The sequence below is a fragment of the Pteronotus mesoamericanus genome, unplaced genomic scaffold (genome assembly GCF_021234165.1).
Source record: "Pteronotus mesoamericanus isolate MK-2021 breed Mesoamerican mustached bat unplaced genomic scaffold, CSHL_Meso_final contig_164, whole genome shotgun sequence".
NCBI lineage: Eukaryota > Metazoa > Chordata > Mammalia > Chiroptera > Mormoopidae > Pteronotus > Pteronotus mesoamericanus.
The window spans coordinates 11,692,649-11,710,543 of record NW_026555065.1 but is presented as its reverse complement, the minus strand read 5'-3'; the positions used below and the strand labels follow the sequence as shown (position 1 = coordinate 11,710,543).

Here is a 17,895-nt window from a genome sequence, read left to right as displayed (position 1 = left end):
TTAAAGTATCCTTTTCCCAAATCTCAGTCTTCCTTTTCAGAAAGCATCAAACTTTTCACACATGACACTTATCACAAATATTTCACAGTTATAATTTCAGTAGTTTAAGAAAGGACTGCCTGGCAAACACTGGAAAAGAGGTAAATTTAAGGACACAACTCACTATTTCAGGCACAAAGGACTTAGGTCCTGGAGTGTGAACTCTAAAAATAGAATGAAACAACTGTGTAAATGCAACGCGTTATTTTAAAGTGGATGAAATACTGGTAAAGTTGTCACAGTATTTCTTCTAATGTTTTTATATGATTTTCTCCAATATCTAGGAAGAATCAATGGCTAAGTGTTAGCAGTTCCCTGGAAACTTTTGAGTCAAGGTTTTGCTTAAAAAAAAAAAAAAAAAAAAAAAAAAAAGGCAGTAAAACACTGCAGATTGCTATTTGTAGTCTAATCAACTCCATCGAAACCCTGAGTGTTCTCAATTGCCATCTGAAGTTTATCCCATAATTCTTCAAATGATTCATACGGTGGCAAATCCAAGCGATTAAAGCTGAAAGACAGAGAGGAACTGGTCAAGGCAGATGTGGACAAGGCAAGTATCCCCATGGCAAACACAGTAAGGCAGTGATTCGTGATGATCCACTAAAAGGTGTTTAACCACCAGAGGAGAAGGAGATGTAGGGTGGCATTCTAGGCAGGGACTCTTCCCATAACTTCGTGGTAAAGTCTTCTTGCCCCCATCCAAATGTCTGGGTTCCTCTGTCATTTTAAACACCCAAAAGGAATGTTTTAGCCCCTCTTGGGATGGTCCATCACTCATGAGATGGAGGCAACATATGGTCAACAGCTGAGGTGAGCCTCTCCTGAACTTCAAGTCCAGGCCTACCTGGTAAAGTAACACCTATTCTTGGGTTGGTGTTGCTGCCTCTTCCCCCCCTTCCCCTCCCCTTCCTCTTTCCCGTCCCCTTCCTCCTCCATAGCTGCCACTAACATAGCACAGAGGGGACTAGGCCTTCTGTACCAAGAGATTTGCTTTCTGAGACCTTGTTCTCTCAGGGTCTAAGAAACTGCTTACCATGTATGGGCTCTTGGCAGCTTTTCAGGGGTACCCCACTGTTCAACTGTAAAAGACTGTGGTCCGTTTGAGCCTATAAGGAAGGAGAGTTACTTTGGTTTCATTTACTCTTTACAGGAAACTCTAGGCATTTCACAACTCACTTTTTCTACTGTAGAACTTAAATATACAGAACTAATTTAGTTTCTTTAAACTCAGAAGAAATGGAGGCTGTCCTGTGCTTGATGGCCTTATCGTCCAGCCACGAAATGAGGGTCTGTCTTCCACCAAATCACTCTGCCCCGGGGGTGGGACGTCCCAAGCTGCTCCCGCCGCTTCCTGACCCTGCGTTTCTGTACACCACCTCCTTCGCAGGAACACTGAGAAAATGAGGGTTTTCTTTCTTTTTTGTGTCCCACTGAAAACACCTTTAATTTTTCTGACCATAAAAACCTTACTGCAAAAAAATTAAAGCAGTTGAGAAAAATAGAATGAAGGATGTAAAAATCACCTCAAATGTCACTATTAAATCTGAGTAAACATCCCATCATGGATCTTTTGTGCATGTGTGTCTAAAGAGAATTTTATATGTGCACGGGATCATGTTACACATGCTATATTTTTCTTTTCTTATGGACATTTCTAGAAACTCTTTTTTCCTTTGGTGTTTTCATTGAGCTCTTTCTCCTCCAATTCTCAACACCCTCCAACCACCCAGGTAAGCAGTGCGGACAGCCCAAAGTGTGACCTCCCATCCTTTTCTCCACGTCTTGTTTTCCCGAAAAGCATTGCTTTTCACACATCACACATCACAATGATAGTCACAGTTAAAACTTCAGCACTTCTGTCATTATTTGTTTTCTATCACATGAAGTCTTACTATTTCCCTGCTTCTTGATTCATTCACCTAAACCATCCATTGGGAAAACTCCCACTAAGTCCACGGATAGAAACACCATGTTTTTATTGGCTAGATAATATTGTCTTGTGCTATTAATCTTGGAAGCAATTTTTTATTTCGTAAATGCAAAAGAATTGGAATTTACATTCTAGCCCTAACAACTCTGGCTCTCTGTGTGGGATATTGTTCCCAAGCTTCAAACAGTTTGTGAAGTCAGTGGATGGCTGTGGGCCTGGAGGCACAGAAGAGGGAAGTGGAGGTAGAGATGAAAAAGGGGAAAGTGGTGGGGGGTAAGCAGAGACAAATGTATTTGAAAAAATAAATTAAAATAAAATTAAAAAAAAAAACCAAAGAAAAAAAAACAAAAAACCAAATAAACAAAAGAAAAAGAAAAAGGGTGTTCGCTCTGATTTTCTCTAAGAAGTGGCTAAAGCATAGGAGATGAGGCAGGAGGAGGGTAATCAGGTGAAACCACCAGAGAGACAAATGCTAAGAAATCCAATCAGGCAAGGAATGAGCGCATTGGCTAGTGGCAAAGCTCCTGTTCTCACTCTTCTCGCTGTGAGTGGTTATTCTACGTGAAGTAGCAGCTGCTTGACAGGTTCTGCAAATAAATATAAAGGAAGCTTAACAAGGAGACCAGGTTTGCCAAGGAGGAGACAGAGGGGGTTAGCAATTCCACCAGGTAGCAACAGCTTTCTGTGTGACTGAAAAAGTCACTTAGAAACTACCTAGGCAGCAGTCCCTGACTTCTACTTTCCAGAACCATTTTATTCTTCCTTGTCGTTCTGAGTGGGGCTCCACTCTCAGCAATACTTTCTCTGAATGATTTGTCCTTCTTGGTATTTTTAAAAGCAAGTAAATATCATTCCAATAAACAGTATGTTAACACATATGAGACAAGTTGCTGCGCCCGATATCAGAAAGAGGTTTTTTTTCCCCTTCTAAAACACGCCTCTAGTGTTATGAGGTAAATAGACCAAAAAATGGTTTGGTAGGATATACAGAATTTCTCTTTATAGAAAACTTAATTAATAGTAACGATTCTGAATAGCAAGAGATACGTGCATTCTTATCCCCAGTCCAGCCATTCCCCACAAGACTGAGAAATAGTAGCCTAACGGGATTCTCCACCCCTCCCCGCCAACTTTCTTCCCTCTACCCCTACAAGTGCAAGGATTCCATGATCAAATAAGTTCTGGGAAATCTTAGCGTACTGCCGCACCTACCCTCCCCCGCCCCGCCCCTCTCCGGAGAGGTTCTTAACGAGTCCCAAAGAAATCTATTAAACTTTGTTTGGTTCAGTGTTTCCCCATATGTATCCCACTATGATATGCCTTGTCTTTCTCTGTCCATGTATTAACATCCTGTGGAACTTTACAAGCTGCCCTAGGCTCTCACACTACAGGCAACACTTCCTCCATAATGGAATGAGAAATTTAAAATTCAAGAACGGAAAGCAGCTCAAGTCATTTCATGTTTCCAGTTTTCTCCTTTGCTATCTGATTAGACGGTGTAAGTATATTTTGGCCTACTTCAGTGTATCTAATTATATCATTTAAAAAAGCTTCCTTTTTATTTAGTGAAATGTCTGTATAAATAATAGAGGCTTGAAGACTAATCAGCCATGAAAAAGATGACTGGCGCTGCTCCATTTTTAAATGACGTGGAAAATCCTTACCATAGAGTTCAGCAAATCCATTCATAGGCACCCGAGACGTGCCAGTGACAAACTGAAGTAACCTTATTCTTTTTTCTGAGTCCATCATTAAAACAGCCTGAATAAGATAAAAACAGCATTTAGGAATATCATTGGAAAAAAGGTAAAAAAAACTATCCTGAAAACTATGCTATCAGAATTTATTTAAAGGACTAAAGACCACTCAGTAAATGTGCATATTTCCTTTACTTAAATTTGATTTTATGGGTGGTTTATAAAGTCCTTGAAAACTTTATTTTCAAGGCTCCATGGTAACTCTTTAGAATGAGATTATAGTCTAATAAAGTAACAAAAATTATTCTCAGGTGTGAGTTAGGGTTTTTAAAAAATATATATTTATTGATACTATTTAGTGGCATACACATTTCTCCGTAAGACTGAAAATCACATTTAAAGGAGCCATGTAGGTGTCCTAGAGAAAACACTGCAGGTTATTACAGGTTCTCCTGAAGAGTCCCTCCTTTACTAAGAAACTAAGTGCCTATTTTAGCTGTCACTGCCATTTGCTACATCCTGAGCATTTTACTTACTTATCTATAAGTATGAATGGAGGTCAGGACCATACCCAGAAGGTAGATGCGTACAGTACAAAATCAACGATAGTCTTTGCTGGGCTCTATTCTGTCTTATCTACAAGGGAAGTTAACTAGCATAGTTACATATAATTGAATCTATGAAAAGTAATTTACGAAAATAGAAGCTTCTGATTACCTTCCAAAACCACTGGATGACTTGGTGATTGACGCCGTAGCCATTTTTATACTTCGTGTGTTCTCGCCAGTCGTTCACGTCGACATCTCCCAATCCACACATGAGAAGCTATGTAATAAGAAATGTCAAACTGTAGACAAGAAAAATATTGAGTAAAAAAAGTCCTGTTTTAAAATAAAAATATTATTTCTTACCTCTAGTTCATTTTCATCAAAAATTTTGATAAGATCCTGTGGTATTAGTTCAAAAAATCCCTAGAAGATAGAACGTATTTAAAAACCTGGTTAGCAGGGTCAGCCCCGGGGGGCTCTGGAAGAAACCCCACATCCACATCGATTCCTACTGTTCCACATTCATGGGCTCTAAACTCCACTGAGGTGACCCTAGTCTGTTCTCTCATTGATTCCTCAAAGTGGCAATTTTAAAGCTTCCCTGTACTCCTCAGGCCGTCTCCTCCTTTCTGTCACCCCTTCTTTACAGGAGATAGTTTCTAATATTTGGGAGACAAAATAGAGGCCATAATGTGGGATGGAATTCACTCAACCTTCCACAGCCCCATGTACAAAACCAACCAGCACCAACACCGTCGTGGCCCTGTCCCCGCTGCAGAGGAGGGAGGGAGGCTCCCTCCAGCTCATCTCACTACACCTGCTCCTCTTTATCAGCTCGCTCTTTATGCATTTAAATCCATTCCAGTCATACCTGCCTTAGAAACAAAACAGAGCAAACACTCCTTCCCTCTTCTCTTCACAGCCAAGTTCTCGACAGTGTTATATGTTAACAAATCTACGCGTTCGCCTCCTGTCCATCCCTCAAGCCACTGCAATCTGACCTCTATGTACTGCTTCCCTGAAGCTGCCCTAAAAAAAGTCAAAAGCAACTCTGCGGCTAAATGTAATAAACACTTTTTTAGCTCCCTATCTTATTTGACTTCTCCGCAGTATGTTGTTGTAAACACCTTTGTTCTTGGTCTGCAGTTGATGGCTTTATTCTTATGTCTCTGTCTGCCCTTGCTAACTTCCTTTTTCACTGTCCATCCTTTAAATATTGGTGTGCCTGGGTGTCCATGTGTGGCCATCCACTTTCACCTTCCTGTTCTTTCGAATTTTCGATCTTACCGGGTCCACGGCTCCACAGCACATCCAGAAATGATGCCCAAATCCATACTGTCGCCCCCATTGTCTATCCTTTAAATCACCCTTGGTGTCCACCTCGCCTCCTGAACACCATTCAAATGCACATGCAGCTCTCTTCCCAGCGGCACTGTTTTGGCTCCTAATCCATTCTTCACCTGGATTCCTGTAGGCTCTTTCCAAGCTAGTCTCCCCTTCCCTCTAATTCACTACATGTCACTTCCAGAGTGATGTAAAATGTACATTGAATCCTACTGTTTTATTGTTGAATAGCCTTTAATGCCACCTTCCTTCCCCTCACTGGACTTCAGAGAAAACTAACAAACAGGCCCTTCGTAATCTGGTTTTCGGCCAGCTCTCCAGGCTTAGTTTTACCTTTTGCATCCTCTCTTCCACTACAGGAATTGCTTGTATGTTCTCTAATGTGAGCCCAGTCTGTCTCATCGCCAGACCTCGCATGTGCTGCTCCCTCTGCTTAAAGCTGCATTTCCCTCTTTTCTGTGGCTGAACAATCCCTCTAGTCCTTTCCTGGCCCTCCTCCTCCTCTCTCTGCTCTGGTTTCTTCCACTCTTCTGTGCTTCTGAGCACTCAGGCTTGCCTCTGTCCATTTCACATTTTAGAGTCTTTGCTCCCTGATAGCAGGACCTGTGTCTTTTTGCCTGATATGGCACCAGACACATATAGTCAGTGCTCAATTCTGAATATGTGAAAAAGTATGTGATATTTAACAGAAGATGTTAAGTCAGCCTAATAAATGAATGCCCTGACCATAGCCTAAATGTCCATGAGTTGGGAGAAGTCTAAATGACTTGTGAATTTATATCATGAATAAAATGAAGCCACAAAAGGAAGGTAGTTCTGCATCTTGGCATGGTAAGATTGTGTGTGTGCGCGCGCGCGCACACACACACACACACATTTATTTATTTTTGAGAGACAGAGGGGAAGAGAGGGAGAAAGAAAGAGAGGGAGAGAAAGATCGGTTGCCTCTTGCGCACTCTCAACTGGGAACCTGGCCTGCAACCCAGGCATGTGCCCTACCCGGGAAGCAAACTGGTGACCTTTTGGTTTGTAGTCTGGTGCTCAATCCACTGAGCCACACCAGCCAGGGCTCCAATGAATATTTGATAAGATAAGAGAAACCAAGTCACAAACCAACATGTACAGTGGGATCCCATCTAGGAAAAGAAACAAATGGTCTATTCCACTACCCCTACCTGTTAGCATTCTTGTTCCTTTGTTCACTAAGGTTACTCAAGGTAGAAGGATCAAGAGAAAGGTAAGGGGCAGTAATACATATGAAGGGGCTTATTGCATGGACCTCCTGAATGACTGAGTTTTAACAGTGAATATCCACTCATTTAATATTTTGTTAACATAAAAATATAATTAAATTGGTTTTAAAAAGTCACATATGAATTTTTCACTGATGTGATGACAAGTCCCAATATTTAGAACTTACGGATTGTACTTTGAAATTACAGAAGAGCAAACAGAAGAAGATAAATACCTCTTTAAAAGCAGCCATTTGCTTCTGGATTCGATTCACAAATCGCCACTGTATTACAAGGCTAAAAGAAACAAAACATTCCGTCTTTTTCACATGAAGCAAGAAAAAATATTCAAGGTATATTTATTTTTGTTAGGAAAAACAAACAAAAAATACAGACTAGCTAAGCCCAAATATTTAATGTGAGTGGGTAATATGGCATTGTTAAAGAAAAAGAACAGGGAGACTCTAGCTACTGGGGAAGAGAGGGAATGGACAGAGAGTCTTCCTGGAAAGAAGTACAAAATTATTTCCAGTAAAGTATTTATTATATATGGTAAAATACTTACTAACACAATACTTACTAAATATATTCCTTTTTGTTCTTATTGGTGACAACTATTTCCGATCCACCAACTTTCAACTCATGCTGATGTGTCTAAAATTAAGCATGATACCTTGATATGTTATTTTAGTGAAAAAATAAAGTATACATATTATAGTTATACCAGAAACCTGGTGTTTTAAATTAAATCCATTCAAAAGCTAAGAAAACTTAAAATATTAGTTTTACTAAAATAAATACAGAATGAGTCAAATGTCAAACAAAGCAGAAATTCTTGCTGGGAGGCAGCTTTTGTTACTGGAAAGTAAATTTAAAAATAGAGCCCAGATATGTTTTGAATATATACATTATTTAACATCTAAACTTGTTATAGCATTTGTTTCATAATTCGTGTACCATTTTAATTAATCAAAGTTTACCAACCTGTCCAAAAAGTTCTTCATCTATGACAAACCTGAGGTCCAGTTCTGTTGGATCGTTTTCCAGAATCCATCTTAGTGAATTGTAATATTCACTATCCTACATGGGAAAAATTACATATTTAAGGCTTGTATATATATAAAAAGAAGACACTGAATCTGCAAAGGAAATATACTGAGAGTCTGAATGAACAACTGAACCAAAGATGAAAAGACATCTTTTCATACATACACACACGTATTATAAAAAGACATGGATGACTAAGTTAAGTGTGACAGTAAAAACGTATAAATCAATAAAGTGGTGCCTGCTTAAACATTTAGAGATTGATCTCTGTGTGGAAGCAGTGGAGGTACAAATTTTATTTTCCAGTTAAAGCAGTTCTCAGAGAAATCCTAACTTCCCTGGGTACACAGGGGCACCTACTACCTTTCTCATATGGCATATGAGACTGTGTGACATGTTTAAGTATCTATGAGGAGGCTGTTATTTATACCTGGCCCAAGTTAAAGAAAAAGCTTGAATACAGAACATCAATTAACCAACTCAAGTAACTGTGTACTCTTATGATTTGTACAGAATTATACTATTCACACTGATACTGTGCCACAGAAAGGGGATAAAAAATAAATTTGGTATTAAGGAAGAGGTCTTGGAATCCATGTGCATACCCAGTGTTTGAAGCTACTTAGCCTGGGCTAGAGTCAGGGATTTAATCCTTACGTTTCTGTTTTTTTGTAGTGGCCTAATCTCAAGGCCTTGACCTTGAACTGCTATTTTGAAAACATGCCATTCAGCATAAATGATCACAATTCAAATGCTGATGTGAAAAATACATGAAAATGTTGTTTAGCATATTAAAGTATTTAGGGAGAAGTTTACTGATATCTGCAGTTTTCTTTGAAATGCATCAGAAAAATAAAATAGATTGATGACTAGAGGTGTAGACAGATGAATGGGTGTGTGATAATTAAGTATAGCTAAAAAGTCAATTGTGGAATTTGGGTAGTGGATACACATATGTCTACTGTAAATTTATTTTATTTTATTATATATTAGAAATTTTTCAAAATAAAATGTTGGGAAAAATGTTCATTTGTACATTGGAACATTATAATCTATTAATTTCTTCATCATTAAAAGCTAACTCTTTAAAATATTTAGTTGCCTGTTAAATTATTCTTTCTCTCTCTATTATAAGTGAAGAAGACATACCACTGATTCCATATCATGAAGTGTTATCGGTTTGTGGAGCATCATCTTGTAAAATGGGCGGATGAAAAAACCTTGCAAAAAAAATCAAGTATTTTAAAAATAACTACAAGTGAAAGAAATTGGATAGGTCACTTTATAATTACATTATAATATAATAATTATAATTACAAATAAGAACACTTTAAGCTGAGTACTAACCATCCAACAGTTTGCCATGGTATACTGCCATTCCAGCTACCCGGCCAATAAACTTGAAGTAAGAGAGGTGATCTTCATTGCACACTCCAGAATTTGGATTTATCTGCAGGGTGTAATTGTCCCTGCAAAGACAGCCACATTTAAATGCTCCTCTTTATATTTCATATAAAAATTTTAACATGACAAATAATTATAAGCTATCTCTCTCTTTTTAGAGTTGTTTTCCTCTATTAGAGCCATATTAAACCATTGGATTTAATGGTTTTAAAAAGAGTGATTTCTGCCAAAAGGTAGAAACCACCTGAACGTTCATTGAAAGATGAATGGAGAAACAAAATGTGGTATGTGTACACAATGAGGTGTGATTCAGCCTTCCAAAGGGAAGAAATTCTGACACATTCTACACTATGGATGAGGTGTGAGGACATTATGCTAATGAAGTCAGTCAGTCAGTCACAAAAAGACAATACTGTATGATTCCACTTATGTGAGGTACCTACAGTTGTCAAATTCCTAGAGACAGAAAGTAAAAAGGTAGCTGCCTGGGACTGGGGGAGTTAGTGTTTAATGGATACAGAATTCCAGTTTGGGACGATGAAAAAGTTCTAGAAATGGATGGAGGGGATGGTTGCATGACAATGTGAAAGTACTTGCAAGTAATGCCACTGAACTGTACTCTCACTTTAAAACGGTTAAAGTGGTAAATTTTGTATTAAATATATTTTACCAGAATTAAAAAACGTTATTTTTGAGACAACATTAGTTATACTCTTCCTTCTGGCACATTGTAACATATATTTTTTCTTGCATCATACAACTCTGTTATTTTCAATACAGTGATTTCTTTTTCTGTATACAGTCATTGTAAAGGTGCTTACGTAGCAGAATATTCAAACAACCCGTAATAAGGGTTAAACATCTCTTTTGAGATCAGGAAGAACCATTCTCTGGCGACTCCTCCGTAATCTAATCCTTTTTCACCATCAAACTCAATCCACAGTCGAGCCTTGAGGAAGTCTGCTCTCTTGACACCCATAATTCTCCTATAAGAGTCCTCAAGAACAGTTGCACGGCGAAGTTTCATTTCGAATTTGTTTGGAATGTCATTCTGAAAACCCAGAGAAGAGAGACGTCTGGTTTAAATCAATTCAACAGGACGGCAAATTTCTCTCATGAAAGTTATAAAATTCATTGTATTCCACCCTGTACCCAAGACCTTTTTTCAGGGAAAACATGTCTAGGAATATTGCCTCTATTTCCTCTATGGTATGAAAGAATTCATGCATTTTCTCTAATCATGTAATAATATAGACTTCTGATTTTTATATCTGAAAAATCTACTGATGGTGGTAATAATGTTCAGGTAAAGGCATTTCATGAATAGTCCTTTGCATATTAACTTCAACGAAAGCCCACCTGTGACCTATAACCTAGCTGCTGCCTGCTGCTTGTTGTCTGCCTGTCAGTTGAGGTTTTTTCCCTACCTCCCCCTTTCCTCCTTGGAGCCTATCGTGTTCACTCATTGATCAGCGCTAACCTTTACAGACTTTGCCAGGCCTTGTTCCCAGCATTTCAGTGGGTTAACTCTTCTACTCATAACGCTGTGAAGAAGCTGCTATTATTATCTCCATTTTGTGGATGAAGAAACTGAAGGCAGGAGTTAAGAAAGGCTTAGCTCCTGAGACTCTGCTCTTAATGAATAGACTACATTGTTAAGGATAAGGCAGAGGAAAAGATTCAAGGGAGCTCAAAGCTTTGTAGTGTTGGTTTCTAAAATATATATTTTTTGTCTCTGCCTTGGTGTTCTGCCCTTTTGCTGTGATGTGTCCAGACACAGAGTATATTTCTTAAACCACGCCTGGGGCTTTTTGTTAAACTAAGGATTCAGATGTTTACTCTCTTGCCCAGGCTTTTCAGGCCCTCCTGGAATGATTCCTTGTCTCTTCACATTTCTTTCGTGTTTTTATCTCTTTCTATACCTTTGTTGTGTTCCAGATAATTTCCTCGCTAATTCTCTCTCTTAATCACCAATATATGTTATGATGGTTAAGAACATGGACTCTAGAGCTTTGCTACTAACAAACATGGGACTTGGTCACACTATCTAATCTCTCTGTGCCTCAGTTTCCTCACCTGTAAAATGTGATAATAACAGTCCCTTCCTGACATATGAAGAGCTTTCCAGGCAAGAAAAAGTTAAGTGAGTTCATCTACCACCAAATCAATATTACATGAAATGTTAAAGCGTTTTCTTTAAAAAGGAGAAAAAAATATGAACAATAAATGGCAATAAATACATATCTATCAACATTGAATCTAAAAACAAAATAAATGAACAAGCAGAACAAAAACAGACTCTGATACACAGAAAATTTTGATGGTTGCCAGATGGGAAGGGGGTTTGGTAGATGGTGAAAAGGTGAAGGGATGAAGTACAAATTGGTTGTTACAGAATAGTCACAGGATGTAAAGTACAGCATAGGGAATACAGTCAATAATATTCCAGTAACTATGTATAGTGTCAGATCGGTGTGGGATTTATCAGGATGATTACTTAGTAAGTTATATAATGTCTGGTCACTGGAGTGTACACCTGAAACAAATACAATGTTGTATGTCAACTGTAATTGAAAAATTAAAAAATGATTAAGAAAAAAACTTTTCCCAGAAATATTCAAGTTTAACTGATGTCCTGGGCCAATTTTCGAATGTGATATTTTTCTAGGAATTTGTCTAAATTGATGATTTCAAATAAGCTTTCATACACAAAAGTTTATAGTAGGTTTTGATTTTCTCTTATGTTATTGCTGATGTAAATGTCATCTTAGTCCTCTTACATTTGTAAGAGTTGCTTGTGCTTTCATTGTTTTTTTCCCCTTTATGAGATGTCCATTATTCTACACAAAATAAAACAGCCTTAATTTCACAGTTCTGAAGATTTTATTTATTTATTTTTGGAGAGAGAGGAAGAGAGGGACAAAGAGAGGGAGAGAAACAGCAATGCGTGGTTGCCTCTCATGCGCCCCACACTGGGCACCCGCCCACAACCCAGGCATGTGCCCCAAACAGGAATCGAATCTGTGGCCCTTTGGTTCCCAGGCTGGCACTGAACCCACTAAGCCACACCAGTCAGGGCCAATTTTAAAATTCTTTTCATTTACTGTTGTATTAACTTATAAATTCCCTTTTAAGTGATTTAGGTATAATCTAAATCACTTAAATCACTTAAGTTTTTTTTTTTCTAATTTATAAATTTGATGTTGAACTCATTATTGTTACCCTTTCTTGGGCAGGGTGTAAGGCTATGAATATCCATGAATGTGTTTTGACTTAATTCTATATCCATTATTATTTACTTCTATGGATTTCCAAACCCCATTATGATTTGATTGTCTCATTCATTAAAAATACTTTTATTCATAAAAACATAACAGTCCCTTCTTTATAGAGTTATGGTAGAGATTACATGACTGATACATGTAACTTGCTAAGAAGAATGCCTGGTATGTAGTGAAAGCTCAATAAATATTACTGCTTTCATTATAATTTTTGTGTTCTGTGATCTGTTTATAAAGGCCTTGTTCTGTATAGCCTACTGTCTGGAAGACATCAACAATTAGGTATCGTAACATGTTTATATGTTCAGAGTGACAAACGGAGAAGTTATTCCTTCTAGCCCACCAGCATATTTTCATTAAGACTGAACATATTTGCCAGACAAATAAGTCAACAAAGAATTTTAAGAAGTAGAAAAAAAATGTCCAGAGCAATTTTAGCAGTTATTATTGAAGATGAGTTTAAAAAGTTGCTAATATTTTAGGATTTTATTTGGACATAAATTATTTGTAATACACAATTATTATATTTCATTTTTGTTTTGTTAAATTTTGGATGAAAAAAAAAATCTGTTGTAGCTGACCCCATCTTTCATCTGGGAAAGCAGGCTTCAGGTTTAGAATGCAAGAAAGTGTAACCCAATATAGCCACCTAGTGGCAGTATTCCTAAACTGCAGGGTAAGGGGAAAAGTATGAGCAAACTAGAAAAGTATTAAAAAAATGGTCATCACCAACTGAAATGAAATAGAGGGGTGGATAATGAATTTTGTTCCAAATATATTGAATTTGTGGTGATGGAAGAAAGTGAAGTGAACAAATGTGATAAGTAAAGGAGACAAGCAACAAGAGCACTGTTCCAGTCACATTTGTATTTCCAAATGATGCAGAGATATGTTATATTTGAAGTTGTAGAGAACGAATGACTGTCACTAGAAAACAATGGTCAAAGCAGAAAAGGAATCCAGAGAGTCCTCCTGCACAAAGACTAGACCAGGAGAGAATCTCATCAGATTCTACAAAGCCCAATCCCTACAAACCCCAGTAGGTTTGCTCTTTAAACACAAACTTCTAATATTATTTTTCTAAATTACAGGATATCTTAAACAATAAAGACATAAAATAATTGTGGTCTCTAATGATATATCAAAAAATAAGCATCCTTTCTCAAAAAGAAACTAAAGTTGTTACAAATATAGAACAAATTCTGTTCTTTTTTTGATCCCCTTCCCCCATTTAAAAATGCATTTCTCATTACTTTTGGTGTACAGAACATTCACGCCAAAGGACTCATTGTAAGTATCACTAACCTGCTTCTTCAGCTTTCTTCGGAAGAACTCATACTTTCTTTTATAATCCCTGGAGTAGGGCACTGCCTTGAGTTGAAAATTTCAGAAAAATAAAGAAGGTTTAGGTTGTTTTATTTTGAAACAATTTCTAAAGTTTTCCTCTGGGTATTTTATTAACATAAGTTAAAGGCATTAAAAGAGCACATTTGGAAAGAAAAGTTTAATTCAAAGAAAAACAAATACAAAACTTTAAAAATTTAAATTTCTCTGTTTAAGATAAAATTGTATTCAGTAAGACCTATGGCTGTAATTTTCATCATTCAATATTCTTGAAATGCAACATGCCAGAAACAGGAAACTTCTTCCAAGTAGAGAAATATTAGAAATGAAAATTTCCATTTCTAAGGAGACTTTCAAAGTGATTTCTCCATTAAGGGAACAATTTGAAAAATGTACTTTTCCCTTGAACTTTGAGAAGCTGCCTTTTTTATCCATTATTTTAAAAGACTAAACATGGAGACTAAAGAGTAATCTGAAAGAATATCTTCGATTTTACTTATCTTTGTAAATTAAAAAACAATTAAAATCTGAAAAACTAAAAATGGAAAAAGTCACTATATAAAAGAGGATAATGATTTTCCTATCATTAAGCTGACTCAAGAATAGAATAAATATCTTACCTGGCAATATTTATACTTAAATATGAGTGTGTCATATATATATGTGTGTGTGTGTGTGTGTTGTGTATATATATGTGTAGTATATCTCATTTCTTATATACACAATAATTTCTACTAAAAAGTTCAAGATACGCCCCTGGACCAGATAGGGTGCTGTCCACCTTCTCCCCTGCTGCACCCCAGGCTCCTCTCTGATCTGCTGGGGCCTGACCACACGTTTTTTCAGACAATGGCAAGTACGAGCTTGAGGGCAGCAGCCCATTGCCTGTCCATTTTGATTGCCTGGCTCTCCAGCCTCTCAAAGCTATTGAGTAGGACAAGGATAATGATCTTATATGCTTTTTCCAAATAACTGAGACCTAGAGTGGGGGTGGTGAGAGAGAGGAGATCTGCAAATGTGCTTTCCTTTCAATGCCTGCAGGGCTATGCCCTTGACCATTTGCCCTTGAAGAGACAGGTGAGAGGACAATCCCATGAGAATACACTGATACAAAGAGACTTACTGGTCCAGTTATTGCTGCATTCTGCAACCGAGGATCTTCCCATTGTGTTCTTTTTATATCTGAGGCAAGAGGGAAAAAAATATGTTCGTCATTCTTATGCACAAAACTCAATATTAGGAAAATAATGTAATGAAAAATCACGATGCACATACTGTGATTTATGTAGAAGATTCTTCCATCTGTGTGAGTTCTTTCTTCCCATCCTGGCTATAATAAGGAATGTATTTCAATTATTTTGGAAAAGGGTTTTAGATGTATGGGCAGAAGAAAAACATTGGTTATATGCTTGCTTTAATTTGCATATTTTATTCTTAGTAGAAGGCATCAACACTTTAATAATAATATTACTTATAGTTGTTAAAGAACTACTGTATTCCAAACTACAAAATGTTTGAGATAGCCAAATTATATTGGTAGCAGCTCTTAAACTTACAGGTAAAGGCCCCAGATCATTGGAAGGATCAAGTGATGTCTTTCCTCTCAGATGAGCTGGAATTTTCAGTCTTGGATCTTCCTTTTTTGGCATAGTAAATGAAGAAAACAATACACACACACACAAATTTTAAAATCATAAAAGTCAAATCTGTTACTGGGTTTTCTAATATCAATAGATATTTAAACTATTCTTTTAGTTCATTTGCTTAATCTGTAAAATAATAGTTTCCCCATATAAAATCTATCATTATGAGGCTACAGTATTCAGTTCTCAGATCTCAGAGTAGGATCTGTGTTAACTCATCATCTCTTTCACAGAAACCATTCAGAGTACTTTGTTCCCCTCCTTAGGGACTGTCTTACTACACAGAACTCTTCTCTAAATAAAAACTGGTCAAACAGTGGGACAGTAAACTGGACCACATGTTATTTCTGAGGCCCTGAGGCTTGATTTTTTTTGCACCTATCTGTTAAGGTATTGATTTATTAATATTTTGGAAAGATAGGATGATAAGCTCAAACAGGTTATTAAAATCAACCCAATTGTTGAAAAATTTAATAAAATTGAATTTCTTTGAATTGACTTCTATATATCATTATTTTAATACAGGATGCAGCAGAAGTAATGCCTGCTTGAGTGTGGTTGGTAGGGTAATAATAAGGGTGTAACAATTTATACTCATAAATTATTTGTTTTAAATTTTATTTATTTATTTATAGAGAGAGGGGAAGGGAGAGAAAAAGAGTGGGAGAGAAACATCCATGTGCCATTGCTTCTCGCACGCCCCGAACTGGGGACCTGGCCTGCTACCCAGGCAGGTGCCCTGACTGGGAATCAAACTGACAACCCTTTGGTTCGCAGGTCGGCACTCAATCCATTGAGTCACACCAGCCAGAGCTGACGTATTTTAACTTGAACATTTCACCTGAAATGTCACATGGTGTGCCTGAGTGTGATACTATTATATTACAGAATTACATGCTTATGATTTTGTAATAAAAAAGGGTCATTATTTGTGCCAGACACAAATATATTTTATTAAATTATTATTTTTTTGTAGGTACACTGGTCTTTCAAATAAATTGATCACATCTATTTATCTGCTGCTGATTTTCAGTGATTTTTCTATTAGTGGTAAACCGACAGCTAAACAACATTACACCTTGTCTTAAAACACCTTATTTTACTTAGCCTGAGAAGGTTTTTTTTAATATTAAATGAGGTATGATTCGAAAGTACTTTAGAACTACAAAGCCTCATATAAATGTAAAGGATTATGACTAAATATCTTCCTAAGCATTTTGACTAGAGAGTTAAAAACTGAGAATAAGAAGTAAATATATCTATATGACAATCACCCAAAATATTAAAAATAGTCATAAACATATCTTGAATAGAAATAATACTATTATAAATTCAACATATCTTTAAATGAATACGAGAAAATGTAGGTTATCCTAATATATACTTAAAGAGTACAAAGAATTATACATAAGAGATTATTACTGTTGTTATAAATTTAAACTGGAGAGTATTAAAGTTACCCAGGTTGTGGTTTTGGTGTTATGGTCAATAAAGAAGGGCCTCCCATTTGGTGCATGCCGGACTTCCCAGCCTTTAGGAAGAAATCCTTGCTCCAGTTCAGACAGCTGAGTCACCTGCTGTGCTGAATCACTCGTGGGGACCTGGGGTTGAGGGCTTGCAGAAAAACTCGGGCTTGATGGCAGCGGACTGGTCTCCACTGTGGCCTAGCACATTAATTAAATCATGTAATGTTTTATAGAGAGTGCATAAATAGCTGTGGTTAAAAAGATAACAACCTGCAGACAAAATACACACTTATAAATAAGCCTAAACAATGGAGGCTCATTTTTAAAATAAAGCGTTTTGTCAAACTTTGTTTTTAAAATAGTTTATAATTTCTCAGCTAATTCTTGAGCACTAAGGTGCTAGTTAACAAAGATGCTGTTGGTGCACACGACTGAGAAGGCTAGGTCAGTAGGCCTGTGCCCTAGTTGCAAGAGAAGCCACAGTGCCAGTTGGAGAAGGTTATCTTTGCTCACCCCCAAACACTCATAGAGTGGGGAATTCTCCCCACATAGAAGTGGGCTCATATGCTGTACAGACTAAATGAATGGCAAATATCCACTATAGAAATGGATAACTGAAAGGTAATATAGTCATTTGATGAAATATTAGACAGCAGTTAAAAGAAGTACACTGGATCTATATATAAAACAACATAGATAGGTTTTTAAAACAATGTTGAGCAAAAACTATTTAGAATTATACAACACATCTTTGCAAAATTTCAAACACACAGACATAAACAATATTTTGCATTGTTTAGCTCTCTTTGTAAATATATAAAATAGGTTAGAAGAATACCCAACAAATTCAAGAAAGTGGTTCCCTCTGGGGAGTAGGACCAAGTGTTTGGCTAAAGGGTTTTATCTGTAAAATTTTATTT

General features: G+C 37.0%; 1 protein-coding gene across 2 annotated transcripts in view; it reads right to left on the bottom strand.

Annotated features, from left to right (window-relative positions):
- Nucleotides 1-390: 390 nt before the first annotated feature.
- Nucleotides 391-17,895, bottom strand: part of NEDD4 (NEDD4 E3 ubiquitin protein ligase) — a 124,186-nt gene continuing 106,681 nt past the window's right edge. For both annotated transcript variants that reach the window (XM_054565386.1, XM_054565385.1), the window contains 16 exons: nucleotides 16,970-17,173; nucleotides 15,423-15,503; nucleotides 15,142-15,196; nucleotides 14,990-15,048; nucleotides 13,828-13,893; nucleotides 10,063-10,292; nucleotides 9,185-9,306; nucleotides 8,987-9,057; nucleotides 7,775-7,870; nucleotides 7,371-7,444; nucleotides 7,027-7,087; nucleotides 4,578-4,637; nucleotides 4,384-4,491; nucleotides 3,634-3,730; nucleotides 1,073-1,145; nucleotides 391-547 (listed from right to left, as the gene is read on the bottom strand). In XM_054565386.1, coding sequence (XP_054421361.1) covers nucleotides 445-547; nucleotides 1,073-1,145; nucleotides 3,634-3,730; nucleotides 4,384-4,491; nucleotides 4,578-4,637; nucleotides 7,027-7,087; nucleotides 7,371-7,444; nucleotides 7,775-7,870; nucleotides 8,987-9,057; nucleotides 9,185-9,306; nucleotides 10,063-10,292; nucleotides 13,828-13,893; nucleotides 14,990-15,048; nucleotides 15,142-15,196; nucleotides 15,423-15,503; nucleotides 16,970-17,173 — 1,560 coding nt within the window. In that variant the 3' untranslated portion in view covers nucleotides 391-444. The remainder of the gene's footprint in view (nucleotides 548-1,072; nucleotides 1,146-3,633; nucleotides 3,731-4,383; nucleotides 4,492-4,577; nucleotides 4,638-7,026; nucleotides 7,088-7,370; nucleotides 7,445-7,774; nucleotides 7,871-8,986; nucleotides 9,058-9,184; nucleotides 9,307-10,062; nucleotides 10,293-13,827; nucleotides 13,894-14,989; nucleotides 15,049-15,141; nucleotides 15,197-15,422; nucleotides 15,504-16,969; nucleotides 17,174-17,895) is intronic.